Below are 24113 nucleotides of genomic sequence, written 5' to 3' on the forward strand. Positions count from 1 at the left end.
CGAATAATTTAAAGGAGCCGCGCCCGCGGCGCTGGGCGGACAGCTACTGGTGTTGGCGCAGCGTGGACCCCGGCTGCGGCCCGGTGGGTGAGTCCGGGTTTTCGTCGCCCCCGCAGAGGCGTCCCTTCGGGGGTCGTTAGCGAGTCCTCGGCTTTCCCAAGATCTGCTCTCCTTTGGCCGGTAACCCCCGACTCTCTGATGCTCCCCCCCCCCCCGTTACTGGCAGGTGTTTCCGCGCCGGTAGCCAGGTGCGCGCTAGGGAGGAAGAGGAGTAGTCTTCCCTATGAATTTTCCAGGTAATACTTCCAGGGCCCAGTGACTCCCCCAAATTTCCGTTAGCACTCCAGCGGTGCCAGAAATATTCTCAGGTTTCCAGAAAAGTCCCAGTAATATTCCAGCATTCATTCCTAGCCGGCTCTTGCTCAAACGACCCCAGGGACGTGCCCACCCACTTCCCAGTTTTCCCAGGAATAGTGCTGTATTCCTGAGAATCTCTCAGTAACTTTACAGTGATCCCCAGTGATTTCAGCGTCCCTGGTTACGTCTCCCAGTAATGGCGCCAGCATCGTTCCGAGAGTCCCAGTGATGCTTCACACTGTCCGGGACCCCGTAACTTTACTAATGCGTGACTGTAAATCTAGCATCACAGTAACACCTTGCGAACCCGCCCCACTCCGAGCGTCCCGGGATTCCTCCGAGACCTCCGCAACGCCCCAGGATCCCTTGTGTGGGAGTTTCCAGCAGCACTCCCGAGCGCCCCCCGCCCGTGGGTCTCCCCAGGGGCGGGTTGGGTCAGAAGTCAGGCGACCCCGTGGCTTGAAGGCCCCAGTTTCCCTGGGGTTGGGGCATCCAGTCTTCGCAGAGGGGTGCGGCCTTGGGTCTGCCGGGTCAGGATTGATCAATCCCTCAGGGCGGAGGCTAGGAGGAAGCCACTTGCGGGAGGAAGGCGGGCTCTTCGGGGACCCGTGCGCACGCTGCTTGACTGTGGGTGTCCGGCCGGCTGCCCTTTGGCCCCAGGGTGGGGCTGTACCCGTGGGGCGTCTGGTCGGCTCGGCGTGTGGGTGAAGGGAGCTAGGGACTCGCCTTACTCCCTAGCCCGGGCGTCGAGGTCAACCTGCACCACCTCTCTGCTCTGCAGCGCCCACCAGCCGTCCCCTGGCCAGCGAAGCCATCCAGGCGGCGAGTACGAAGGGGGCAAGGCTCGAGGTAGGGGTAGGGGAGAGGCGGGCCCAGAGTGACGACTTGCACCGGTTCCTCCTGCTTCTTATTCCCCAGGACTCCGGGCTACCAGACCTCCGCCCAGTCTGAAGCAACTGATGGAGGCTCCGTTGCAAACGGGAATGGTAAAGATTGCTTTGTGAGGCGCTGTGGGGACTACAATTCCCGAAATGCTTAGCGCTTATCGCGGTCCCGCGAGAACTGTTCAAACGGAACTACGTTTCCCGGCGTGCACCGCGGGCCGCGGAGCCGCCGGAAAGAGTTGCGCCCCCGGGGAGGGAGCAGCGGCGGCCCATTCTGCAGATGGGGACGTCGAGGCACGGGCCGATTGTGACCTCCTCGGGGGCGGCGGACTTGACCGAATGGGATGGGGACGGGGGCGTCCCGGCCTCCGGGGAGGGCTTGGCAGGCCGGGTATGCGATGCGCAGCCAGTGCCATTCGTCCCGCAGGTGCTGGGCGTGATGATTGGGGCCGGAGTCGCGGTGCTGGTCACTGCAGTGCTCATCCTCCTGCTGGTGCGGAGGCTCCGAGTGCCGAGTGAGGACCCGGAGGGCCCCTCCGGGGAGGCTGCGGAGTGGGGAGCTGAAATGCCCGGGTTCCTGAGGCAGTAGAGATGGGACTTAACGGGAGTCTGCACGCAGTGCCCTCCTCTCTGGCCGTGTGGAGTCTGCGCAGAGCTCAGAGTGCTTCTCTCCCCACTTATCCCCAGAAACGCCAGCACCGGATGGCCCCCGGTATCGATTCCGGAAGAGGGACAAAGTGCTCTTCTATGGTCGGAAAATTATGCGGAAGGTGAGTTTAGGACCCCCGGGGTCCCCGCTGAACACACAGAGGTTCTGCCCTTTCCTTTTTACTCGTCTTAGTAAGTCCGTTTTCCTTGGCTAGGGTTCTCTGGATCTGGCCCCTTCTTCCCTTGGTCTGAATTGGCAGTTCACCCATCCCCCATCCGTACTCCTCCTAGGTATCACAGTCCACTTCCTCCCTGGTGGACGCTTCTGTCTGCACCACTTCCCGGCCACGCATGAAGAAGAAACTTAAGATGCTCAACATTGCCAAGAAGTAAGGCTGTATTGGGTGTACCTGGCACTGGGGGCTATCTCAGGGACCCTTTGAGTAATCAGCCCACACCAAAGGGTGTATCTAAGGGTTCTTTGAGCTGCATGGACTGTTGGGGAGTCTTCCCACATTAGAGAGGCTATCTCAGAACTCTCGCACACTAGACAGGTGGGCTCTGAGAACATCTCAGCGAGGTTCCCCCTACCACGGGGTGTCTGTGAGTCAGTCAGTATCTTAGATGCTTTGTAATAATAGGGTTAGGGGTCTCCGTCTGGGCTCTCCATGTAGGCCAGTTCATGGGTCTCCCCACACAGGAGGTGATTCATTGGGGTTAACTCAGGTGTTTCTGTGACCTCCTGGAGGGGCTGTCTCTAGCTTCTGTTTTCTAGGGGTTATCTCAGCAATCTCTTTATGTCAGAAAGCATCTCTCTATGTCACCTACCCTGGAGTTCTTCCTACACTAAGGAGGTTATCTTAGGCGTTTCTGTTCCCCAGGAGTCATTTCGAGAATCTTCTTGCTCTAAGAAACATAGGAAGGGCATCCCAGGGCTCCATGCCATCAGCAAAGGGCTATCTCAGAGTCTCTGAGAAAGGCTCTCCAGGGATCTTTCTAAGTTGGAAGCTGGCTGTGAGGTTGGTCTCCAGACATCATGGAATGTACTTGAAGGTCTGTCTCAAGGGTGTCTTCACACTAAGGGCTCTCCCACTGAGGGTGTCATCCTAGGGCTGTCCATGATCAGCAGATGTGTCATCGCGTGGCTTTTTGTGACTTCGGTAGAAGGGCTAGCTCTAGAGCCTCTATGATCAGTTGAGGGTCTATATCTCCTGTCTCTGTATGTCACGGGGGTTGTGTCACTGTGCATACCCTCGAGGAGCTACACTGATGTTTTCATGACCTTCAGGGGGCTATCTCCGCTCTCTCTGAACTGGGCAAGGGCTAGCCCAAGATCTCTTTGATCAGAAAAGGAGCCATATCTGGATTTCTTTATATCGTGCAATTTAATTCAGGAGTCTGCTTATCCTAGAGGGTCCTATCTCAGGGGGCTTGTGACTGGGAAGGGGCTGTCTCCGAAGTACCTGTGACTTGCAGGGAAGGGCTCTTCTGGGTCTATGAGTAGCAGAGAGCACTATCTGTGCTCTCCACATACAATGAGAGCTATTTCAGGAGTCTTTGTGACCATCGAAGGGGTCATCTCAGGGTTCTCTGAGATTTGGAAGGAAAGGCTAGCTCAGGGAGCTTTACAAAGATCCGAGCAGCTGATGGGGTCTCCTCGTATGATGGAAGCTACCCCGGAGCTCTGCGTGTGTTGGGGAGGCTATCTCCGGGTCCGGTCTGTGCTAGGAAGGAAGGTCTCGGGTCCCATGATGAATGGAGGTGCAGTTTCTGGGGTCAGGCCGTATTTTATGTCAGGGGTCTGCCTAACTACAGGGTCCATTTCAGGAGCTTATGATTAGCAAAGAGGCGATCTCAGGATTTTACATCAAAGGACAACAAATTTTTTTGTAAGGGGTCAGATCAGTAAACATCTTAGGCTTTGCAGGCCATATGACTGTGTTACAATTTTTCAGCATTGTCGTTGAGTGAAAGCAGCCACGGGTAATGTGTAAATGAACGAATATGGTTGTGTGCCAATAAAACTTTATTTACGTAAGTAGGTAGTGGACCAGAGTTTGCTGACCCCCGTTCTTTGTGATTTAGGGGAAAGGCTATGTGGGAGTCTGCAGGTCTGCCCGAACCCTCTCCCTACCTGCCCCCTGCACCCCTCTCTTCCCCCCAGGATCCTTCGTATCCAGAAAGAGGCACCAACACTGCAACGGAAGGAGCCCCCGCCTGCAGTGCTCGAGGCTGACTTGACGGAGGGTGACCTGGCTAACTCCCACCTGCCCTCCGAGGTGCTCTACATGCTCAAGAATGTCCGGTCAGTGTTGGGGTGCAGGTGGGGGGCGGCTGCAGAGTTGGGGGGCTCACCTGACCTCCTGCATTCCTCCCTCTCTCTCCCCCATCCAACAGGGTGCTGGGCCACTTCGAGAAGCCTCTCTTTCTGGAGCTCTGCCGACACATGGTCTTCCAGCGGCTCAGCCAGGGGGACTATGTCTTCCGGCCAGGCCAGCCGGACGCCAGTATCTACGTGGTGCAGGATGGGCTGCTGGAGCTCTGTCTGCCAGGGCCGGTGAGCGGACCAACCGTGGGGTACCACAGGGGGATGGGCAGTGGGGATGGGCAGTGGGGACTGGGATAGGTGTTGCTGTCGGTCAGCGGGGCTCACGGACTTTTGAGATGCGCAGGCAGAAGTTGGGAACAAACGCACAAGGGTGTTGGGTTGGTCTACATGGTTAGCAGTTACGGTTAATGACGGCCAGAAAATGGATACCGGCCAGAGATTTGGTGGGTTTGGGGATCGGGGTGTCAGTGATCACTGGGTGGTGAGGTCCAGAGCCAGTGGCCTGCTCAGGGGGTGGAATGCCAGTTGGCAGGGGGGGACAGCCCTGGTCAACCCCCCCTCCCCCGCCTCCGTGTGTCTTAGGATGGGAAGGAGTGTGTGGTGAAGGAAGTGGTCCCTGGGGACAGCGTCAACAGCCTTCTGAGCATCCTGGATGTCATCACTGTAAGTGATCAGTCTTGGGGGACAAGGAAGCTGGGTATGAGGACCCACTCAGTGGGCTGGTTTGGAGAGGGTCACCTGGGGGGCCCCAATCTCCCAGAGTCCCCTCGGATGCTGCCAGCGGTCTCGCAAGGCACTGGTCTTGGGAAGGACTTGGGGAGCAGTAAGGGAGCGCACAGCCCCGATCTTGATTCTCCTTGTTCCCCCCACACCCACAGGGCCACCAGCACCCCCAGCGGACTGTATCTGCCCGGGCAGCCCGGGACTCCACAGTGCTGCGGCTGCCCGTGGAGGCCTTCTCTGCCGTGTTCACCAAGTACCCCGAGAGCTTGGTGCGGGTGGTGCAGGTCAGCGGGCCTTTGGCCTCCCTCCACCTGCCCCTACCCATCCCAGGCACCTGCGGGCTGGTGCTCAGCAGCCAGGTGGCGCTCAAGCTGTGCTTATCAGCCCTGAGCAGCCACATCTCTGGGGGCCCGTCCCCTCCCTTTAGCTGCCTCCACCCCTTCTCCCCAGGCTTCTGCCACCTGATTGTGGGTTTCTCCCTGGCTCACCCTCTGCCCCTGGCCAGCCCCTTACTGCTCCCGGCTTTGACCTTCCCTACACTTCCACCCCCTTAATGCCTAGTCCACATTTTCTTCCGCTTTCTGTTATGTGATTCTCGTTACCCAGTGTCTCACTCCCCCTTCTCCCTGGCCACAGATCATCATGGTGAGGCTGCAGCGGGTCACCTTTCTGGCCCTTCACAACTACCTGGGTCTGACCAACGAGCTGTTTAGCCACGTGAGTTCTGCAGGGGGCCCAGGGAACGTGGAGCCGGGAGGGTGGGGGTGGGATGCATGCCTCCCAGGACCTACCACAAGGGGACTCTCTGTCACCAGGAGATCCAGCCTCTGCGCCTCTTCCCCAGCCCTGGCCTCCCAGCCCGCACCAGCCCCGTGCGTGGCTCCAAGCGGGTGGCCAGCACCTCAGCTACTGAGGAGCCTAGGGAGACTCCTGGCCGGCTGCCTGACCCCACTGGGGCCCCACTACCTGGACCTGCAGGTATCAGAGATGACCCCAGCTGTTTCCCAGGGACCCCATAGCTAGGTACCCAGGTCTGACTCTTGTTTGGTCCCCCGGAGACCCCTGGCCTCGGCCCCAGGGGGCCATCAGAATCGCTTTCCTAGTCCCCCAGTCCTCAGAGACTGTGAGCTGACCCATCTCTAAACCCTGCTCAGTTCCCTACTCTGTGATCCTAGCTTTAGGCTCTGAGGGGCAGGAGCCTGACCACGTGTCTCTCCCAGGGGACCCGGTGAAGCCTACATCCCTGGAGGCTCCCTCTGCTCCCCTGCTGAGTCGCTGCATCTCCATGCCAGTGGACATCTCAGGTTTGGGGCACCAGATGGAGGGGGGGCAGGCCATCGGGCTTCTGGGTTGCCTGTAGGCGTACCAGCCTTGATTTTTCCCATCTGTGAAGTGGGAATACTGGCAGTGTTCTCGTGATGTTTTTGTGGGTAATTATTGAGATGGTGTCTTCCCAGCTGTGGTTAAGAAGGATTCTGAGGGCGAGTGCTGTAATGGAGTAGTCACATCTGCACAGATAGGGGATTTGGCACATAGGTCAACTGGGGTCGCTCTCATCTTTATTGTTTTTATAAAATATCTCCTGCCCACTGCAGGCTTGCAGGGTGGGCCCCGTTCTGACTTCGACATGGCGTATGAGCGTGGCCGGATCTCCGTGTCCCTGCAGGAAGAGGCCTCAGGGGGGCCCCAGGCAGCTCCCGTTCGGGTAAGGCCCTTGTCCCCTCCCCTCCCCAGTGCCCTCCCACAACCCTGGCCTGGCCCACGGTGGCATCCCCGAGAGAAGGTCAGGTGGGAGCACAGAGGTCACAGGTCCTGTCCCGTGCAGACCCCCACTCAGGAGCCCCGGGAGCAGCCAGCGGGCGCCTGCGAGCACAGCTACTGCGAGGATGAGCTGGCCACCGGTGGCTGCCCCTTCGGGCCCTACCAGGGACGCCAGACAAGCAGCATCTTTGAGGCAGCAAAACGGGAGCTGGCGAAACTGATGCGGATTGAGGTGGGTGGCTGTGGTGTTCTGGGGGGGGGGGGGATGTGGGGTGGGGGGCGGGGAGGTCCACAGGGGCCCATCTCAAGCCCCCTTTCTCTCCAGGACCCCGCCCTCCTGAGCAGCCGGGTCTTGCTGCATCATGCCAAAGCTGGTACCATCATTGCCCGCCAGGGGGACCAGGTGAGGCTGACCCCTGGTCTCTAATGCAACTCCGACCCAAGACCTTTTTCTGACCTCTGAACCTTACCCCTTGACCCTATGTGTAGATCTCTCTCAGTGTGTGATTTCCATCCCTGCCCCTAGATGCTATACTCTGATCCCTCTTGCGCTCTGGACCTACTGACCTTTCCTCTCTAATCCTTGAAACTTTGACCCGAGGACCCCTCCAGGGACATTTGCCAATGTTGAGACTTTTTTTTATTGACTTGGGAGGATGCTACTGGCATCTAGTGGGTAAAAGTCAGAGATGCAAGAATGCACAGAACAGTGCCTCGCAGCAGAATTATTCAGTCCCAAATGTTAATAGTGCAAAGGTTAAGAAACTCTGTTTTACAGACATTTCCCAAAGTGTGCTTCATGGAACACCTGTATCACAAACAAAGGATCTGTGCTCAAACAGATTTGGGAAGTGTTGGCTATTTAATCCCTCTGTGGAAGCTCTTGGTGAACACCATTAGCATATTCAAGGCTCTGAGAAGTCCTGCTGTGAAGAGACTTGCTTCCCAATCTGATGACAAATGGCAGCTTAATATTAGTAACTCCCATTCATATCCCAAACGGAGTCTGGAAGTTCTGTCTTAGAAGAATCCAGCACGTGTATGCGTCTCCTGGGGCTGCAGAGGCAGGAAACACCAGCAAGATCCCTGCCCCTGGGAAGCCCACAGTCCTGACCGACATTGCACTCAAAGAGTTACTCCAATTCTTGTAAAACCGTACATGCTTCATGCTTACACATAAAAGACATTATTGGCTTTACAAAATCTGGCTCAGGCAGGGTAGCAACTCTGAGGAGGTGACCTCCAGCTAAGTAGGAAGGATGGGGAGGAATTAACTAGGTGCAAGGGGGAGAAAAGAGCTTTCTAGGCAGAGGGAAAGCTTGTGCAAATATCCTGTGGTGGGAGTAGGATATGTGACCTCTAGGAAACAAAAGGAAGTCAACAGGGATGGAGTGGAACAAGGGAACTGGGAAAAAATATAGATACAGGTATACACACACATAAAATTATTTATAATATATCTACATAATACATTCAGTGGTTTTTAGGACATTCACAGAGTTGTGCAACCATCACCACTGTCAATTTTGAATTGAAAGAATACTTTCATCACCTTGAAAAGAAAGCTCATACCCTTTAGCTATCCCCCTCCTGCCTCCTAACTCCCACCCCAGCGGTAAGTAGCTCCTAATCTTAGGTCTCTATAGATTTGCCTGTTTTGGACATTTCACATAAACGGAATCACACAGGATGTGGCCCCCTGTGGCTGACTTCTTTCACTTAGCATCATGTTTTCAAGGTTCATCCACACTGTAGTGTGTCGGTGCCACTCCTTCATGGTGAAATAATCGATTGGGCCTATTGCATTTTGTGTATCCGTTCTTCATCTGATGGACATTTGAGTGATTTCCACCTTTTGGCTATTATGCACAATGCTGCTGCGAAGATTTCTGTATGAATTTCTGTGGGGATGTAGGTTTCCATTTCTTTTGGGTGTATATCTAGGAGTCAAGTTGCTGGGTCAGGGCAATCCTACTTTTAACTTTTTGTGAACTGTTTTTGACTTTTGCCAGCCTGCTTTCCAAAGCAGTGGTGCTATTTTATTTTATTTTTTATTTTTCTAAAAGATTTTATTTATTTATTTGACAGAGAGACAGTGAGAGAGGAAACACAAGCAGGGGAAGTGGGAGAGGGAGAAGCAGGCTTCCCGTGGAGCAGGGAGCCCAATGCGGGGCTGGATCCCAGGGCCCCGGGATCATGACCCAAGCCAAAGGCAGACGCTTAACAACTGAGCCACCCAGGCGCCCCTGGTGCTATTTTATGTTCCCACCAGCAGTGATGAGAGTTTCAATTGCTCTACATCCTAACATGTTTTGATGCTAGTCATCCTAGTGTGTGCAGGAGCATCTCATGGTTTGATTTGAATTTCCCTAGTGACTGATGATTTTTAGCATCTTTTCTTTATTATAAATTTTATTTATTTGAGAGAGAGAGAGAGGAAGCATGAGCAGGGAGGAGGGAGGAGGGGCAGACGGAGAGGTCGAAGCAGACTCCCCGCTGAGCAGGGAGCTTGATCCCAGGACCCTGAGATCATGACCTGAAGCGAAGGAAGATGCATATATAGAGTATAGAGGGCATAGAGGTTACCTAAAAATAAAATAAAACCTTTATTAAAAAAATATGGGCCTTAATCTGAGCTCAGATTTTGGTAATCCATTAGTAATGTCTGCTCTGGGTGCTGAATGGGAAATAGATACATGTGCTGTGCAGCTCAGAGCTATCCAAAGCCTTTACTCCCCCCTTGCACTTTTCCTTCCTTAGCCTTTCCTCTGGGTGCCTTGAGCTGGGTGGGGGCTGGGACTTGCCCGTGTGCCCATCTCTGCCTCTGCCCCACAGGATGTGAGCCTGCACTTTGTGCTGTGGGGCTGCCTGCATGTCTACCAGCGCATGATCGACAAGGCAGAGGATGTGTGTCTGTTCGTGGCACAACCTGGGGAGCTGGTGGGGCAGCTGGCAGTGCTCACAGGCGAGCCCCTCATCTTCACACTGAGAGCCCAGCGAGATTGCACCTTCCTGAGGATCTCTAAGTCCGACTTCTATGAGTATGGCTGGGCGCCCCCCTGCCCCGTGGGGTGGGAGTGGCACTTGGAGGGCCGCCACTTGACTCCGTTCTGCTGTGGCAGAGGTCATCCCTCTGGATGCCCAGTGCCTCTCCAGGGCAGCTTTGAGCCCTTCTGATCCCACCGCCAGGCTGTCACCCACCCTCTGCACTTCCTAAGGAATGTTCCAGGGCACCCCCCCCCCAGCCCATGCACCCCTAACTTTCCCCTCCAGGATCATGCGTGCACAGCCCAGTGTGGTGCTGAGTGCCGCGCACACCGTGGCCGCGAGGATGTCGCCCTTCGTGCGCCAGATGGACTTTGCCATCGACTGGACGGCTGTGGAGGCGGGACGGGCTTTGTACAGGTGCAGCCCTTGCCCTTTCTTGCAGCTCGAGCCTTGCCCGAGACCCAGCCCCGACGCTGTCTGACCTGCTCCCCACCCCAGGCAGGGCGACCGCTCCGACTGCACCTACATTGTGCTCAATGGGCGGCTGCGCAGTGTCATCCAGCGGGGCAGCGGCAAGAAGGAGCTGGTGGGCGAGTACGGCCGCGGGGACCTCATTGGGGTGGTGAGTGCCGCGCCACCCACTGGCCTCTGATCACTCCCACTACGGGTTCCCCCCACTACTCCTCCCAACAAACACATCGTCCCAGGTAATCTGATGGGCCGAGCCCAGTCCTTTCCATGGGCAGGAGAAGGGGGCAAATTCCTGGGGTGGTGAGTCTTGATCAGACTCCGGCCCCAGACCTTTATTAGAAGAGGAGACAATCCCCCCGCCTCCCGCTGGGCCTAGATCCCTAACCCTCTCCCTCTCCCTGAAGCCCTAATGAGTAGTGGGGTTTGATTTCCACCCATATCGGGGGGGTCTGTCGGGGTAGGGCGGTAGCGCCTCTTGTCTGCACGCACGGTCGGCTCCCCCTTTCCTGTTGGGGCCTCCCGGCTCAAGCAGCCCTGGTCATGCACTGGGGGGGCCCCCAGGTGGAGGCGCTGACACGGCAGCCTCGTGCCACGACGGTGCACGCTGTGCGCGACACGGAGCTGGCCAAACTCCCGGAGGGCACCCTGGGCCACATCAAACGTCGATACCCTCAGGTGTGGCTCGTGTGGCTCCAAGCTGTGTGGGCTGGTCTCCTAATGGGGGGCGGGGCCCGAGGGGGCAGGGCCTAATAGTGGGGACAGAGTGGGGTGGGGGATAGAGCCCCAGGGAGCAGGGAGGAGACGGAAGCCCTCGCGTTAAGAGCAGGGCTCTTGGGAGTGGGACCCAAGTAACGGGGACCCAGGCACCCCGGTAGGAGGAGGGAAAAGTAGAACTCGGACAGTTGCCCCTCTCGTCTCATTGGACGGCCTCCCATGCCCCAGGTCGTAACTCGCCTCATCCACCTGCTAAGCCAGAAGATTTTAGGGAATTTGCAGCAGCTGCAAGGACCCTTCCCAGGTGAGAGCCGGCTGTCCCCGGGAATGCTGGGGGTTGTAGTCCGACGCCTAGAACACTGGGAGGGGGAGCCCGGAGCCCTGGGCATGCTGGGAAGTGGAGTCCGGCGTATAAACCACGCGCTGGGTGGAGCTTAAAGTAGGAGTGGGATGTGATTTCCGGTGCTTGCTGGCGGGGGTGGGGGGTGGAGTTCGGGGTCTTGGGCACGCTGGGAAACAGAGCCCTAGACCCAGGCCATGCTTTTAATGGAATCTAAAGTATCTGTCATTGCCCACGGGCGGAGTCTTTAGGGGCGAACTTGGTTCTGGGTGTCAGGGCCTGCGGGCGGGATGGAGTCCACATCCTGAACACACTGGGCGAGGGAGTCCCAGGAGAGTATGCTGGGAACTGAAGTCCGTGGGGTGGAAGTTGGGGGCCAGGGGCCAAGTTGGGAACTGGCTTCTGAAGTTACTGGCCAGCTGGAAGGTGTAGTTTGCTGAGTTAGGGCACATTGGGAATGGAGTCGGACTTCAGGTGCGTGGAAATATGGACCAGAGATTCTATGTAAGGAAGAACCGACCCTCAATCAGCCCAGCTGCTCCTCCTTCCCTTCAGGTTCTTCTGCCCCTTTGGCCTTGACACCTGGATGGTAGGGGGCAGTGGTGAGCCTTGGCTAAGGACGGCCCCCACGCTCAGGGTCTTCTCTGACAGATTTTTTTTCCCCCCAGTCTTGGCCCATGTGTACAAATGCCCGTTCATTTTCCATCAGGCCATTGGTCCACCCTTGTCACAATTGTGGGGCAGTCTTGCTGGCAGAAACATTAAGATCTCAGACCCTTGAGTGCCTCTCTGTTGATGGGATATGGAAAAATTTTCCGGGGGGCACCTAATATGTACTAGGCCCTGTGCTGGGTGCCAGGGTTGGGGGATTAGGGAGAGTGCATAAGACAGACGAGGCTCCTAGAAGGGTTTACAGCTTGGCAAGCAAGATATTTGAAAAATACAAAGAAAAAGTGTGACGTCACAACCCGACACGTACAGGGAAGAAAACAAAAGAAGGTCTTGATGGAGTGTGATGGAGGGAGGGAGGTTTTTCTGGGGACAATGAGCTGGGACTTGACATGCCCAGAGACAGAAATGAGATAGGGTGTGGCACTGAAGAGAACTAGGAAGTCCCTGCACACAGGGTTTTGTGGTTTTGAAGCCCTTCAAGGAGGAAGGTGAGCAAGGGGGAGAAATGGGGGAAAGGAGTCAGGTCACATAGAGGCTGGGAGCCCCAGAAAGACATTTAAGCTTATTCAGACTGTTATGGGAAGCAGCTGGAGGGGAGGAGCCAGTGGGAGGTCCAGGCAAGAGAGGGGGGTGAGGGCTTGGTCTAGAATGTTAGTGGAGAAGCTGGGAAGCAACAGATAGGTCAAAAATATATTTGTTTCTGCATAGTTTCGTATTCAAGTTCCTTCAGTGGACGGAAGCACCAAGGCCATAATGGGGTAGGTGCACAGATCTGTCCACACAGGCACAGTGGAGTGCTTATAGAATTATGTAATGGATCCTGTTGAGATGAGGCCCCAAACTGAAGGTCACATAGCTAGGTCTTATCAAGACGGTATGGGGTGAGGCTGTGGGTCCAGGACTGAGGCCACAACCTCTTCCGTGGCTTCACTAAGCCTCAGTTAGATGATGAAGGGCGGGGATTTCTGAGGAGGAGGAGGCAGGTCTACTTCTCCAGATGCAGGATTGCACAGCAAATCTCCTTCATTGGGGTCTCAGCAGGCTCGGGACTAGGCGTACCCCCTCACTCGGAGCTTACCAACCCAGCCAGCAACCTGGCAACGGTGGCAGTCCTGCCAGTGTGTGCCGAGGTGCCCATGGTGGCCTTTACTCTGGAGCTGCAGCATGCTCTGCAAGCTATCGGTCAGTCGGGGGGGGGGGGGGGGGGGGAGGGGAAGGAGCGTGGGGCGTGGTGAGAACAGGCCATTGGGCTGAGTGTGGGCGGGGCACGTGTGGGCGGGGCCGTGGTCAGTGGGGGTGGGGTGGGGGGTATTACGGGACAGGCCCCCAGTTCTCTGGGCCTGGGTGTCTGACTCTCCATCCTCACCCATCCCCAGGGCCTACACTCCTTCTCAACAGTGACACCGTCCGGGCCCGCCTGGGGGCTTCTGCTCTCGATAGGTACGTGTTCGGAGTTTGAGGAGGTGGGGGATAGACTTGAAGCCCAGAATGCCTTCAGATCTGGTTGAGTCCTGGGCTGTGAACCAAGGAGCATGTGCCCCATCCATTCAGTCAATGGGAAACCATGGGGCATGGACATGTGGGGGCCTGGGTGTCTAAGTTCCCCTCCTCCCAGTAATGGAACTACATGGTTTCTGGGAGGTGTGGGACCCCTGCCCAGCCCCCTGGGATGACTCACCCCCACCCCTGTCCCAGCATCCAAGAGTTCCGGCTGTCAGGATGGCTGGCCCAGCAGGAGGATGCGCACCGCATCGTGCTCTACCAGACTGACGCATCGCTGACTCCCTGGACCGTCCGCTGCCTGCGCCAGGCCGACTGCATCCTCATCGTGGGCCTGGGCGACCAGGAGCCCACTCTCGGCCAGGTCCGGAGACCGTGCACAGTGACCCCTCCCCCCACCCCCGGACCTCGTCCCCTGCCCTCCGGTGCCTGCAGCAGGCTCCATGCACCCTCACCGTGGGGCTAGGCAAGCAGGGACCCAAGCTCAGCCGCGGGTGGGGGGTGGGTGGCGGGGAGGTCATGACCCAGGATTAGTGACTTCCACCCTCTGTTCTCCCCCAGCTGGAGCAGATGCTGGAGAATACAGCGGTGCGCGCGCTCAAGCAGCTGGTCCTGCTGCACCGGGAGGAGGGCTCAGGCCCCACGCGCACCGTGGAGTGGCTCAACATGCGCAGCTGGTGCTCAGGGCACTTGCATCTGCGCTGTCCACGCCGCCTCTTCTCCCGCCGCAGCCCTGCCAAGTTGGTGAGCGCCGTGCCGGGAGAGGAGCCCTCCCAGGGACCACCAGCCTCTAGGACCGTTCGGGAGCGGGGCCGCTGTAGCGGTGGGCTTAGAGACGTGTGGGGGCAGGAGCGGTGGTGTGGAGGTCCAGACGTTGGCTCTTGCACCCCCATCCTCATGCGTCGCCTCTCTGTCCCCCCCGCATCCCAGCACGAGCTCTACGAGAAGGTTTTCTCCAGGCGCGCTGACCGGCACAGCGACTTCTCCCGCCTGGCGCGGGTGCTCACCGGCAACACCATTGCCCTGGTGCTGGGCGGGGGCGGGGCCAGGTGAGGGGGTGGGGCCAGGGTGCCTGCGGGGTGGGGCTTATTTCCCGGGAGCCGCCCTTGAGGGGTGGGGCTGGCACTCGTTACTTGCCTGTAGGGGAGGTGGGGGGACGGGGGAGCTGGGGAGGGGGCGGGACCTGGGGGGTCTCCAGTGGGTCCCTGGGTTTTGTCTCCCTTGCAGGGGTTGCTCACACATCGGCGTGCTGAAGGCATTGGAGGAGGCAGGTGTCCCTGTCGACCTGGTGGGCGGCACATCCATCGGCTCCTTCATCGGGGCCCTGTACGCGGAGGAGCGGAGCGCCAGTCGCACGAAGCAGCGGGCCCGGGAGTGGGCCAAGGTGTGTATGGTGGGGGGGCACCTACTGGAGGAGTACCCTGAAAGCTGATCCCCGAGGGGCTCCTGGGCTTTTTCTGCCTTGTTCCTGACTTCATCTGTGAACCCCTCCTGGACTCTCATGGCAATACTTCCAGGACCTTGCCGACCTCTTGTGACCTCCTGGTTAGTGACCCTAGTCCCCAACCCCCCCCCCCCAGCTGGAGCAGTCAGGACCCTTAGTGACCACCTCGTTAGTGACCCCAAGCGACTCCCGTTGGACCCCAGCCGGCCTCCTTGCCCCTAGGGCATGACCTCGGTGATGGAGCCGGTGTTGGACCTCACGTACCCCGTCACCTCCATGTTCACCGGGTCGGCCTTCAACCGCAGCATCCACCGGGTCTTCCAGGACAAGCAGATTGAGGTGTGCCCTCCGCCCTCGCCTGCCCTGTCCCTGCCGCTCCCCACGGGAGTCCCCACTCCTCTCCCAGCTTGGTCCCTGTCCCCACAGGACCTGTGGCTGCCGTACTTCAACGTGACCACGGACATCACCGCCTCGGCCATGCGTGTCCACAAAGATGGTGGGTGCCCGCAGCCGACCCCACAACGACCTCTGCGGCTGTGGGGGGAGGGGGTGCAGGGAGGGCAGCCGAGCATCTGGGACATTGTTAACATGAGTGACCGTCCACCCTGGCCCGATTGCCGAGCACTAACCATCACCCACTAATGCCCCAGAGGCCCCAGGTATGTCTCTCCTCAGGGGTGGGGGGCTGGGGGAGGAGTCAGGCGCCTCACCCCCTCACGCCGTCCCCGCAGGCTGCGTGTGGCGTTACGTCCGGGCCAGTGCCTCCTACTGCCCCTACCTGCCCCCGCTCTGCGACCCCAAGGACGGGCACCTGCTGGTGGACGGGTGCTATGTCAACAACGTGCCAGGTCAGCGAGCCCACGGGCTGGCCGGGCCTCCGAGCTTGTCTGAGCGTGTCTGTGCGTGTCTGTGTCTGTGTGTCCCGCCGGGCAGGCTCCCTGTGGCGGTACGTCCGCGCCAGCATGACGCTCTCGGGCTACCTGCCGCCGCTGTGCGACCCGAAGGACGGGCACCTCCTCATGGACGGCGGCTACATCAACAACCTGCCAGGCAAGTGGCTGCCCGCTCGCCCGCACGCACGCGCACGCGCACGCCCGGATAGGCGCCCGGGAGGACGCGCGCGCACGCTCACGCAGCGGCAGATACGTGGGAGCGCCCGAGGACGGAAGCGTGTGGAGCTGGAAGGCGCCTCCACGGGCTGTGTTCGCGCGAATGGACACACGTAGACACACGTGCGCACACGGAAAGGAGCATGCAGGGGACCGTGGGAGCCCCGGCTGGGCTCACGCGTTCTCGCGGCTGCTCACAGTGCGGGTAGCGTACCTCCCACACGTGCACGTGGCCGGACCCCTGTGCCCCTGAAATCGGGCGCGTGTCCTTGCCCACCAGGCCGGCCACATACACGCTGCGCGCTGCCTCAGACGCGCACAAGCGCACGCACACACACGGCGGGCACCTCTGTGTCCACGGTGAGCTTGCGTACCTGCTGCCCTCACGTGTGCGGGCGAGCGGGGGGCCGGCGGTGCCACTGAAAATTTCGCGTGCCCGGAGGCGAGCACACACAAGTAGACGTGTGTGCTAGCTGAACACACGCTCTCGGTCCTGGAGGCCGGAGATCAGCCAACTCCAGCAAATCCAGCCCCCTGCCTGGTTTTCTAAAGAAAGTTTTATTGACACGCAGCCACACCCAGTCGTTTGCGTCTCATCAGGGGCAAAGTTGAGTAGTAGGGAGGGAGGCCACTCCGCTGCCAAGCCAAAGTTATCATCTCTCTGGCCCCTTGCAGAAAAAGTTTGCAAACTCCTGCCGTGCAGGCTCTGTACGGGTGCACACGCTAACAGCTGCACACATGGGAGCAGGTGTAGGCAGATCCACAGGTTGATCTAGACACGTGTGGACTGAAATGCACTCAGGCCCTGGTGTGTGTATAGAGCTATAGACACTCCCAGAGGTGTGCGTGTTCACACACAGGCAGGAGACACACACAGACGACAGAGATGCGGGCAGGCACACAGATGGGGGAACATGTTCCTAGATACAGATTAGCTCATGAGGGACTCGTGCAAAGTCTGCTGGAGACTTGGGTATCTTCCTGGGCTGGGCCTGGCTATAGGACCCTGTCCCCATCCCCCCAGGCTCTCCCAGGCCCACTCAGGGACCCTCCGTGGGACACACGGACATGCAAACACAAACCCACAGACACACCACCCTCCTCACGGGGCCATCACCCGCCCTTCACGCCTCTGTCCTGTTTCCTTGTATGTCCTTTTTCTTGGTCATCGTTCTCTGTCACCGTCTCAGCCCCAAATGTCCCCCCAGATTCTCTCCTTCTGGATCTCTGATATCTCTTTCTCCCCCGAAAATCTCTGTTGCTGTCTCTGTTTCCCTGCATTTCTTTCCCTTGTGGCTTGACTTCCACGCCTCTGCCGCTTGGACTCCCTGCCTCTCTGCCTCTGTCCTCCTGTGTCTCTGGTTCCTGGTGTCCTTATCAACCTTTATCTCTCCACAGCACTCCCCTCCATGCCGCTGTCCCCCCATGTGTCTGACCTGGTGTCTTTTTTTCCCAAAAACTTTGTCCCTTTGCCTGCATCTGCCCCATCCCTCTGGCCCCAGTCCCCCAGACCTAAAAGCTCCACTGTCGGACCCCACCTCCTTAACATCACAGGCCTGGAAGTCCGTATCCTTTGCATACCAGCATGTTGTTTGCATGGTTTTTTGTGTGTGACCATTTGCATGATGGTGTTTGTGGGACTGGGTTGAACATTCTCTGCCCTGGGCCCTGGTGGGGAGCTGCCTGCTGACCCTCCCCCCCACCCCCCGCCCCACAGCGGACATTGCCCGCAGTATGGGTGCCAAGACCGTCATCGCCATCGATGTGGGAAGCCAGGATGAGACAGACCTCAGCACCTACGGGGACAGCCTGTCTGGCTGGTGGCTGCTGTGGAAGCGGCTAAACCCCTGGGCAGACAAGATCAAGGTTCCAGACATGGCCGAGATCCAGTCCCGCCTGGCCTATGTGTCCTGTGTGCGGCAGCTGGAGGTCGTCAAGTCCAGCTCCTACTGCGAGTACCTGCGCCCGCCCATCGACTGCTTCAAGACCATGGACTTCGGGAAGTTCGACCAGATCTATGTGAGCGGGTGGGGATGGCACGGTGCCAGTGTGGTGGGCTGGCAAAGCTTTACTGCTTAAAGCCCAGAGCGACCCAGGGGGAAGGATTGTAGGGCTCCATTCCCAAATGGGCTCCGTGAGGAGCAGATTGGTAATTGATTTGTGATGCCTGTGGTGAGTGTGGCAAGGGAACGGGGCTGTGCATGTGCTGTGTAAGCACTAAGTTTCCTGCTAGGTGCTGGCTGCACTGCCCGGAGCACATGAGAGGTTTCTAACGCCATTTCCGCACGGGTGGGAATGCGAACAGGCGATCCGTTAGTCATGTCTGCCACAGGCATGGGCGCAGCGTGGAGCCGTGCGCGGGCCACTAGCCGCTGATCTGAGAAGTGCGTCCCAGCCCACGGCCGCTGAAACTGATCGGGAGCTGAAGTGTGCCGTGGTGGATTAGTGATGTCTGTCACGGGCTGGGGAGATGGCGATGGGTGCAGCGGTATTGCGTGTTTGCAGACCTTGAGATAAGCTGACGCACCGTGGTCTCATGCCAGTTGGCACTTGGAGCACTGCGTGGGGCTGAGGGGGAAAGAATGTGGAGAGGTTGATGGGTCAGGCCTGGCAGGGGCACAGGATGAGGAATTTGGGGACAGGTGTGCTACACGTGGCTGGCTCGGAAATAAGTTGAGCCTCAGATGCCAGCTCCCTCCAGAGTATCAGGCTCTTGAGGGGCCAAGGAAGGGTCAGCAGAATGGAGATAAGCAGAGAAGGGGAGGCAGAGAAAACGTTAGGGGAGGGGCGTTTGCAGGCCCGGCTCCATCCCCCTCCCTTCCCGCAGGATGTGGGCTACCAGTACGGGAAGGCTGTGTTTGGGGGCTGGAGCCGGGGCGACATCATTGAAAAGATGCTCACGGACCGGCGATCTGCCGACCTCAACGAGAGCCGCCGCGCAGACGTAAGCCTGGGACCTACCCCAGTGGGGCCACTCTTAACAACAGAGCTTTCCCCCAGCCTGGCTGAGGCACCCCAAAAACTCAGATGACCCCAGACCTCCTTGGATTTAGCAGAGCCCCTCAGACCAGAGAGCTCCCCCTCAGATCTCAGGGTCCCCAAGACACCACAGCCCCTGACACTCCGGGACCCCGCAGTCCCCCCGAGATGCTCACCTGCGCCACTCCACAGGTGCTGGCCTTCCCCAGCTCTGGCTTCACCGACTTGGCGGAGATCGTGTCCCGGATTGAGCCCCCCACGAGCTACGTTTCTGACGGCTGTGCTGACGGTGAGAGGCCAAGGCTACCTTCGGGGGCGGGGGGGGAGGTTGGAGCTGAGATCTGTGGGATATGGCTGGAGATGTCGGGCCAGCCCGCACCCCCTCACTTTGCCCTGCTCCCGGACTCCAGGGGAGGAATCGGACTGCCTGACGGAGTATGAGGAGGACGTAGGCCCTGACTGCTCGCGGGACGAGGGGGGCTCTCCCGAGGGTGCGAGCCCCAGCACTGCCTCCGAGATGGTGAGAGTGGGTGGCCCTGGCCCTCCACGGGGTGGGGGTGACACGGCGGAGGCATGCACAAGTGCCGGTGTCCCGTGCTGTGTGACGTGTGCGTGTGGCGCTCCTGTCCCTGCAGGAGGAGGAGAAGTCCGTTCTCCGGCACCGGCGCTGTCTGCCCCTGGACCCTCCCAGCTCAGCTGCGGAGGCCTGAGGACCTCGAGAGGGGTCCCCCTGGGGCTGGGCCGGGGCTGAGCCCTGTGGGGGTGGCTCACTCCTTCTCTGCCTGCTGCTATGCCTGCGACCCCCCTGGGTCCCCCTGGAACGCCAGGCCCCTGGGGCCCACACACTGGACTGCCCTGCCCCCAGGGGGAGGGGCCACACTGCACTGATGACCGTGATCAGTCACTCCCAATAAACCTTGCCCTCTTGGAAGCGGCCTTGTGTCATCTTTGGGTTCGGAGGGGCACCTTGCCCCACCTTCCGTGACTAGGATGGCTGGAGCTGAGGCCCAAACGGCCTTGAGCTTGTCACAGTACCCACATGCCGTGCCCAGCCTCAGGCCCAGCTAGCTTCTCCCACTGTCAGTGCTCTCTCAGAATTGCCCCGTAGTCCCACTCAGTGCTGGCTTCAGACCACAGGGGGGATCTGGGGATCACAGATATTCTTGGATGCCCACCCTGGCACCCCTCATTTTCCTTACTAGGTTTCCGCAGCCTCTGTGCTCGGCTGGTCCTACTGTGTGCAGGTGCTTTGTGTTTCCTATACGTTCCTACTGTGTGCACCACAGAGCCTGGTTCCCAGAGGACACTGTATACATATGCACAAGTTTAAGGACTTTCAGAGGCTCCCAGGCATTGGTCCTACTGTGTGTTAGGCTGTGGTCACACAGAATGAGCCAGTCCCTATGGCGCGCTGAGACCTGTCCCCAAGGGTTCTCATTCGCTGTCTTGGTGTGTCTAGACTATGGAGCCAGGCTGCCTGGTGTGAAACCCCAGCCTTGCCTCTTACTGCTGGCCTCGGGCTTGTTGCTGAAACTTCGAGCCCCCTTGCTTCACCTGAGGAGTGGGGATGTGGGTGTTAACGTGACTTCCCGGATGTTACTACTCCCGCCTGGGCCCAGCTCCTGGCCAGTGCCCCTGCTACATGCTGCAGGCCTCCTGGGGCTCCCGCTCACTGCCTTCACCACATGCTGTTCTGTGTGAAGTTCACTGGCACTAAATTCACGCACACTGTTGTGTGGCCATCCATCTCCAGAACTTTCTCATCTGAAACTGAAACTCTGCCCCAATTAAACAAGGACTCCCCAGCCCCGGGATCCCATCTTCTGCTCTCTGTCTCTGTGGATTTGACTCCTCTAGGGACCTCCTAGAAGTGGAATCCTACAGTATTTGATCTTTTGTGACTGGCTTAGTTCACTAAGTATGACGCCCTCAAGGTTCATCCATGTTGTAGCAGGTGTCAGACTGTCCTTCCTTTTTAAGACTACACGAGATTCCGCGATATGGACGGACCATGTTGTGTTGATCCATTTATCCGTCAGTGGACCCTGGGGTAGCTTCCATCTCTGGGGCATTGTGGATAATGACTGCTGTGAACACGGATGTGTACATACCCAGTTCTGAGTCTCTGCTTTCACTTCCTCTGGGTGTGGACCCAGCTGTGGAATTGCTGGGTCATAGGTCATTCTAAGTTTAACTTTTTGAGGAATTATCACTTTTCCTCACAGTGGCTGCACCACTTCACCTGCCCACCAGCAACGCACCAGCTTTGGAAGGTTTTTGAGTGGCGAATAGTCAGATCTGTGTTTCCAGAAGGGGACAGATTGCAGGGGACTGAGGAGAGATGATGGCCTAGGTTGGGGCAGCAGTGGGGGGCATGGGGCAGGGGATGCCAAGGAGGACGAGGGCACTTTGGTTGGCAAAGGTGACCAGGGAGGGGCATCTTCACCGAGATGGGATGCAGGGAAAGGAATAGGAGCAGGGGACAATGCTCGGCTCTGTTTTCACCATGTTCAGTCTGAGGAGCTTCAGGGACCATTTGAGGGGAGATGGCAGGGGCTCTGGACGTTTGGGGTGGGACCTTAAGAGAGATTTGTACCGGGAACCAGTCTGGAGGCCCCAGGACAGTGGTGGAGATTGATGCCATGGGGATGATGACATTGTCCAGAGAGGCCGTGCTGGGCAAGAACAGCCCTGGGGCTCATGTATGCCCTGTCTCTAGATGCTTACCTGAAGCCCCACTCCTCGCCTTGCAATAGCCCAGAACCAGTTGAGATGGGTTGAGCACCCTAACTGTGATTCTCTGGGCTTGGAGAGCGCTACTCTTCAAGGCGGACTCAGGTGAAGCTGGAGCTGGGCTGGAGCTTCCCACAGTCCCCAGATATATTGCTTTGCCGTGGCCGCCATAACCAAGTACCACAGGCTGCAGGGGCTTCAACAGCAGACCTCAATTTCTCGGTTCTGAAGTCTTGGAAGTCAAAGATCAAGGTGGCGGCAGGCTTGGTTCCTTCTAAAGCCTCTCCCCTTGGCTTGCAGGTGGCCATCTTCTACCCATGGCCTCACACGGTCTTCCCTCTGCTCCTGTGTTCTAATCTCCTCACCTTCTAAGGACGTCAGACATATTGGATCAGGGTCACCCTAATGACCTCATTTTAACTTAATTACCTCTGTAGAGACGCTGTCTCCAAATACAGTCACATTCAGAGGTCCTGGGGTTCTTAGTACAGGCTGCTATAACAAAGTACCAGAGACTGAGCAGCTTGTACACAGCTTGTACTGGTGCAAGCTGGATGTCTGAGATCAAGGTGCCAACATGGCGGGCTTGTGGGGAAGACCTCTTCTGGGTTCCAGAGTGCCAACTTCTTGTACCCTCACTTGGCAGAGAGAGGATGAGAGGTGTCTCTGGGGTTTCTCTGATAAGGGCACTCGCTAATCCCACTCGTGAGGACTCCACCCTCATGACGTAATTACCTCCCAGAGGCCCCATCGGATACCATTACATTGGGGGTTAGGATTTCAACATGTGAATTGAAGCAGGGGACACAAACCTTCAGTCCTTTGCACGGGGTTTAGAATGTCAGCATATGAATTGGGATGGCAGGGACACAGCCCAGTCCATAACAGCAGGGAAGATATTTCCAGCATGGTGAGGCAGTGTAGAGCACAGGCCTGGGCTCAGACCACCTGATTCAAATGCCCAGTTTTCCAATTCCTGGATTCTGTAAAGGAAAGAGCCGTCTTTTCTGGACTTTGGGTCCCGTATGATTTTCCTACTGCTTCTGTAACTAATCATCACAAATTTGATGCTTCAAACAACACACATTTATTATTTTACAGTTCTGGAGGCCAGAAGTTGGAAATGGGTCTCTGAGCTAAAATCCTGGTGTCTGCAGGGCTGCATTCCTTCTGGAGGCCCTAGAGGAGAATCTGTTATCTTGCCTTTCCAGCTTCTAGAGGCACCTGCAGTCCTTGGCATGTGGCCCCATTCCCCACCTTTGAAGCCAGCGGTGGCCGGCTGTGTCTTTCTCACACTGCATCACTCTGACATCTGCTTCCATCAACCTCTCCTTCCGTGATGCTGACCCTCCTGCCCTCTTCCTGCAGGGACCCTTGTGATAACATTGGGCCCACGTAGGTAATCCAAGATTATCTCAAGGTCCTCAATGTAATCACTTCTGCAAAGTCCCTTTGGCCATGTAAGGGGACATATTCACAGGTTCTGGGGACTAGGATGTGGGCATGTTTGGAGGGGGCGGGCATTATTTTGCCCAAGTACATAGGCTGAGCCAACAGGAGACCCTCAATAATTAGTCATTTTTAAAAATATATATATATGTATTTATTTTATTTTTTAAGATTTTATTTATTTGTTTGAGAGAGAGACAGGGGTAGAGAGCATGAGTAGGGGGAGGAGAGAAGGAGAGGGAGAAACAGACTCCCCGTTGAGCAGGGAGCTCGACATGGGGCTCCATCCCAGGACCCTGAGATCATGACCTGAGCTGAAGGCAGACGATCAACCAACTGAGCCACCCAGACACCCCTTTATTTATTTATTTGAGAGAGAGAATGAGCATGAGGAGCAGAGGGAGAGGGAGAGAGAATCTCAACCAGACTCCCCACTGAGCACAGAGCCCAACTCGGGGCTTGAGCTCATCACCCTGAGATCAGGACCTGATCCAAAACCAAAAGTAGGATGCTTAACCGACTGCGCCACCCAGGCACCTCTAATTAGCCATTTTTGACACTCTGACTATTCATATCTGCAACACTAGCGCCTCGAGGGTAGGGAACTTCATCTCTTGTACCCCACTGTTGAATCGGTGGCTTCTCCCTTCTGGGAACTGGGTCTCAGGTGTCAGCACCATGGACAGCGCAAGAGAGCTGTCCCAGGTGCTGCCAAGGCCCCCTCGCTGGCTTCCCCTCGTAGCCCGCCCCCCAGGAGATCTCTAGGTTTTGAGGAGCACATTAAGCTGAAAATTCAGTCCCAGTTTGCCCCTTGTCGACATCTCCACCCTAGTGGCCTCATACCACTCATGCTCTTCCAAATACACCCCTCATGCTGTTTCAAATACACCAGATTCTTTTTCTCCAACTCTCCACAGATTCCTGCCTTGAATCCTTTGTTCTTTACTCTTTACTTTTTGTGTAGCTGAATAACTCTATCTTCAAATACCACCTCTTCAGACTGTCCGAAGCT

The 24113-nt window shown here is 57.5% G+C and overlaps 1 protein-coding gene across 14 annotated transcripts; it reads left to right on the forward strand.

Annotated features, from left to right (window-relative positions):
• The first annotated feature begins 27 nt into the window (after positions 1-27).
• On the forward strand, positions 28-19850 carry PNPLA6 (patatin like domain 6, lysophospholipase). 14 transcript variants are annotated; one of them, XM_078056100.1, is made up of 34 exons: positions 28-87; positions 1276-1343; positions 1669-1756; positions 1929-2011; positions 2181-2278; positions 4054-4194; positions 4287-4446; positions 4801-4881; positions 5097-5225; positions 5578-5658; positions 5757-5919; positions 6117-6245; positions 6537-6646; positions 6767-6934; positions 7028-7105; positions 9538-9743; positions 9976-10107; positions 10189-10312; positions 10723-10836; positions 11104-11179; positions 12926-13069; positions 13264-13327; positions 13583-13751; positions 13949-14131; positions 14318-14436; positions 14615-14771; positions 15054-15170; positions 15258-15327; positions 15765-15881; positions 17658-17959; positions 18768-18884; positions 19112-19208; positions 19330-19439; positions 19555-19850. In XM_078056100.1, the coding sequence occupies exons 2-34, from the start codon at positions 1317-1319 to the stop codon at positions 19627-19629; spliced, it is 4029 nt and encodes a 1342-aa protein (XP_077912226.1). In that variant the 5' UTR covers positions 28-87; positions 1276-1316; the 3' UTR covers positions 19630-19850. The 14 variants fall into 14 exon arrangements, with proteins under 14 accessions (XP_077912226.1, XP_077912223.1, XP_035921839.1 ...); XM_078056097.1 differs by lacking the exon at positions 28-87 and adding an exon at positions 611-1183; XM_036065946.2 differs by lacking the exon at positions 28-87 and adding an exon at positions 1162-1183 and having other exon boundaries at positions 6162-6245.
• Positions 19851-24113: the final 4263 nt, after the last annotated feature.

The sequence above is a fragment of the Halichoerus grypus genome, chromosome 1 (assembly GCF_964656455.1).
Source record: "Halichoerus grypus chromosome 1, mHalGry1.hap1.1, whole genome shotgun sequence".
Taxonomy (NCBI): Eukaryota; Metazoa; Chordata; class Mammalia; order Carnivora; family Phocidae; genus Halichoerus; species Halichoerus grypus.